General features: G+C 39.3%; 1 protein-coding gene across 1 annotated transcript in view; it reads right to left on the minus strand.

The window, feature by feature from the left end:
* Window positions 1–3,205, minus strand: part of LOC106530350 (zinc-binding protein A33) — a 9,992-nt gene extending 6,787 nt beyond the window's left edge. The window contains exons 1-2 of the mRNA XM_014025946.1: window positions 2,931–3,205; window positions 638–1,531 (exon numbers count right to left, since the gene is read on the minus strand). Of these exons, the coding sequence (XP_013881400.1) occupies window positions 638–1,522 (885 nt within the window). The 5' untranslated portion in view covers window positions 1,523–1,531; window positions 2,931–3,205. The remainder of the gene's footprint in view (window positions 1–637; window positions 1,532–2,930) is intronic.
* Between the last annotated feature and the right edge of the window lie 696 nt (window positions 3,206–3,901).

Here is a 3,901-nt window from a genome sequence, read left to right on the forward strand (position 1 = left end):
TCCTTGTTAAGAGCCGAGTTGCTCTTACCTGGGTCCATTGGGATTTTGGAGGAAATTAGTAGGAGACACCTTAAAGAATTTAACATAATTTATTAAAGATTACATGTAAAAACCCACAGAAACAGATTTGCAAATCTGGGAGAACACCAGACCGATACTTCCCTTCGATCATCAAGCGTCTCATCATATCCCTGTAATTCTTGACATTTTATACTGAAGCCTCATCCTTATGTAATTTCTGAGAATCATACATTCTCAACAAGCTGCAGCTGGTCATGRAGCTCTTCTGCTTTGCTATTGGTTCCATAAAATCTGCCCCCTTCGCACAGCCTTGAAACAATAAGGAACCCGGACTTTGACCCTGTTCTTCAAACATGTTTTGACCAGAGTGACACACATACACTGAAAATAAAACAGATCGTTACATATACCAATTATAAGKTTACTTATTTTAAAAACTTTTAACACATGATGAACTGATTATTAACAGAACACAAAATATAGTTAAAGGTGTTCCGTATTTCGACAGCATCAATCCCTTTCTTGACTACAGTCATTAATATCATTCCAGTCTGTGGAGGTCTTGTTTTTACATGAGATCTTTGTTTATGAAGCTTCATCAGAGAAAACATCAGGCTGATTGATTGACAGGACAGATGAACAGAGGACACGAGTTTATACCTCCATATTTAGGGTATGGGCCAAAGTACGGGTAGAGTTCTGTATGGAAGAAGCATCTAGGAAAGGAGTAGATCAGAGCTGCAGCATCAACATCATAAAAGGAGACCTTACCCTCCTGATAATCCACAAACACCCCTACCCTCTCAAGACCTGACTGAAGACTGAGACGAACTGGAGGATCAGTAAAAGCAAAGTACTCGTATCCATTTCTCAACCCAATGGCCCAGAAACCATTTTTAAGACTCTGTTTGACTTTTCCCTTCCTCTTGATGTACCCTCTGGTCACTCCTAAAGTCCAGTCAGTGTTTATTATAACCTGAACTTGAAAGTAAAATCTGCCTGAAGAGAAACACTGGTTCCCTAAAATAGAAACAAAACCAGAAAAGCTCTCTGGGTTCTTTGAAAGCTTTTTCCACGCATATCCACGGCAAATTAAATCACCATACAGCATGACGCGATGYTCTACAGTTTTAAGATCCAGAGTCAGATCCACCTCAAACTGCTGGATGCTCTTCAGCTCAGCCTCAGACATCATCATCTTCATCGTCTGTATGAGGTCCTCATCCAGCTSAGGCACAGCTCTCACTACAGTTCCCTCAGGGTTACGTCTGAACTGATCCACCATCTCTTTGATGAAGGTGTTGACTTTGAGCTGAGGCCTGGAGGGGAACTGTTCTTTACACAGAGGACAGTCGTACAGAACATCACTGTRCCAGTGTTGYSTGATGCAGGTTTTACAGAAGTTGTGTCCACATGAGGTGCTGACCGGATCAGTGAACAGGTCCAGACAGATGGAGCACKGGAACTGATCCTCAGACCTCAGGTTGCTGCCAGCAGACATGTCTGAACTCTGAGAGTCAAAAAATCAAAAACAACAGGTTTATTATCAACTCACTTTAACTGTCTTCACAAAAAGATGACTTTACTGGAGAGCCTGATGTAAACAAAATGGAACCTTCAAAACTACACTGCCTCATTTATAAAGGACTGCATGGAAACCATACTAAAAATGAACGTACGGCCAAAAGGTGAAAATGGCATATGCCAAAAAAAAAAAAATCCTTTCCTTTATAGAACCCAGCTGCACCTCAGAGTTTGCGCACAAGGTCCCGTCTCAGGTTCTACCCTCTACACGCCCACACTCAACCATAAACAGTCAAAGTAAAGTACCTCATGAATGTTAAGATGCATGTAAATCAGTCAGCTGATCAGGGCTTGGTACAGACACGCACTGCGTTGTGCGTCTGGAGGATGACAGGTGCTGACAACTGCTCACGTGAACAAAATGTCTGTAATTGACACAGATTTTCCCTCGTTTCGCAGGTTTACAGACGTTTAGAGCAATCTCACATTTTTTTTCCCAAAAACTTAGATCAATTTAATTTTCTCTCAGAGCCTGCAGGACGATAAAACAATAAATAAAATTAAATAAGTCAGATAAAGTTAGAAATAAGTTCATCACTCTTCTCCCCGTCCTCCCCCTCCTGCCTGCTCTGTTATCTGTGGGTCAGGGAGGGGTCTGTGGGTCAGGGAGGGGTCTGTGGGTCAGGGTTGTCTGAGGAGGAAGCAGATGAATGCATGTGTGAACTTTTATTTAAGATTTAAGTTTTTTATTTCAAAGGTCCTCATGGCTCAGCAGCAGCAGAAACATAAATATTAATAAAGCTGATGATAAAGCTGAATAAAAATCTAAGTCTGATTCTGAAGGTAAATTAAATATCTGACAGTGATCATTACACAGCGTGGCTCTAATTCCTCACTTCACTGTGTCACAGTTTTACGTCAAGTTTGGATTTTATAAATCACAACCTTGGTGTAAAAAGTGGCGTATGCATGTTTCTGGGCTCAAATTGTGCGTACGCCAGTTTTATAAATCCGACCCCAGATCTGGACGTTGACCTTCAGATGATGTGGAACAAGAACCACATCTCAGTACTTCTGGGTTAAAGTTTGTTTTAATTCCTTTTTATTCTGTGCTCATTTAAAAACAGATATTCAAGCAGATGCTTAATAACTTAAACATTTATGTAACTTTTGTTGCTGAAAGCTAAAATAAAGGCTCAGAAAACTGCTTTTTTTTTTAGCTTCATCAGATTTCAGTGAAGTCCCCCAGCGTTCACTTTTTCACAGAAAAAGTGATTTCTTACATTTTTTAGAAGAGAAAAGAGGAACTTCCTGTTTGACTGAAGCTCTGAGTTTTGTGTTAAAGCTGCCTGTAGAAKCTGTCAAAAAGGTTAATCTGAACTCACCTGGATTAGAATCAGATGTTAGTAAAGAAAAGATGAATTCAGATTATTTTTCTTCAGATGTTTCAGCTGCAGCTCTGCTCCGACACACAAACACTTTATGATGTTGAACTTTGTCCACTTTTTATCCTCRTCTTCCTGCAGTTACATGTTGTATCATGTGACATTCATCTGACAAGTTTCAGAGAGTTTGAGTGACTTTGTTTCACTCTCTGTAGTTCAGATCAGTTTCTTTAAGAGTTTCAAACTTGATCTTCCAGCTGCTCTCTCCTCAGAGGTCTTCCTTCTCCATCTCTGTTCTCACTTCAACCACCTGAKAGTGGTAACACCTGCAGAGCTTTAAAACAGGAGCTGAATGAGTTTGCTGAATTTAAAACTGAGCTGTTACACCTAAAAACAAGCAGAACACAAGCTAAAAGAAGCTAAATGAAAGCTAACAGGTGCACAAAGACAGCTAAAAATACAGCACAACACTAGCCAGAAACTAAACATTAAATKAGTAGCAAAACCACAGATAAAAGCTAAAACAACTCGCAAAACGCAAGCTAAATTTAAAACAAGCAGAACATAAGCTGAAAGTAGCAGAACAGTAATTAAAATAACAAAACAGCAGCTAGAAGGAGCAAACTGCTAACTGAAAGTTACACTGGCTAAATACTATACAGCTAAAAGTTAAGAAGCTCAACAGTTAAAAAACAAAACACTAGCTAAAAAGGCAAAAGTAGTAAAATGCTAACTTAAATGGGAAATTATAGCTAGAAAGAAAAAAAATATCCAAACGTAACTTTATATAAAAAAATAACATTTTTTCTCTTCATTGCTTCAGAAGTTAGAGCAWTGTACTGAAAAGTAGAGAAGAACTACAGACTTTACCGTGTTGGTTCTGATCCAGAACAACAGGAACGATGGTGTGAACAGATGAAAACTGGATTTGATAAAACCGGTCCAACAAAACTTAGTGGCTCGACTGGTTT

Source organism: Austrofundulus limnaeus, unplaced genomic scaffold, assembly GCF_001266775.1.
Source record: "Austrofundulus limnaeus strain Quisiro unplaced genomic scaffold, Austrofundulus_limnaeus-1.0 Scaffold512, whole genome shotgun sequence".
Lineage (NCBI taxonomy): Eukaryota > Metazoa > Chordata > Actinopteri > Cyprinodontiformes > Rivulidae > Austrofundulus > Austrofundulus limnaeus.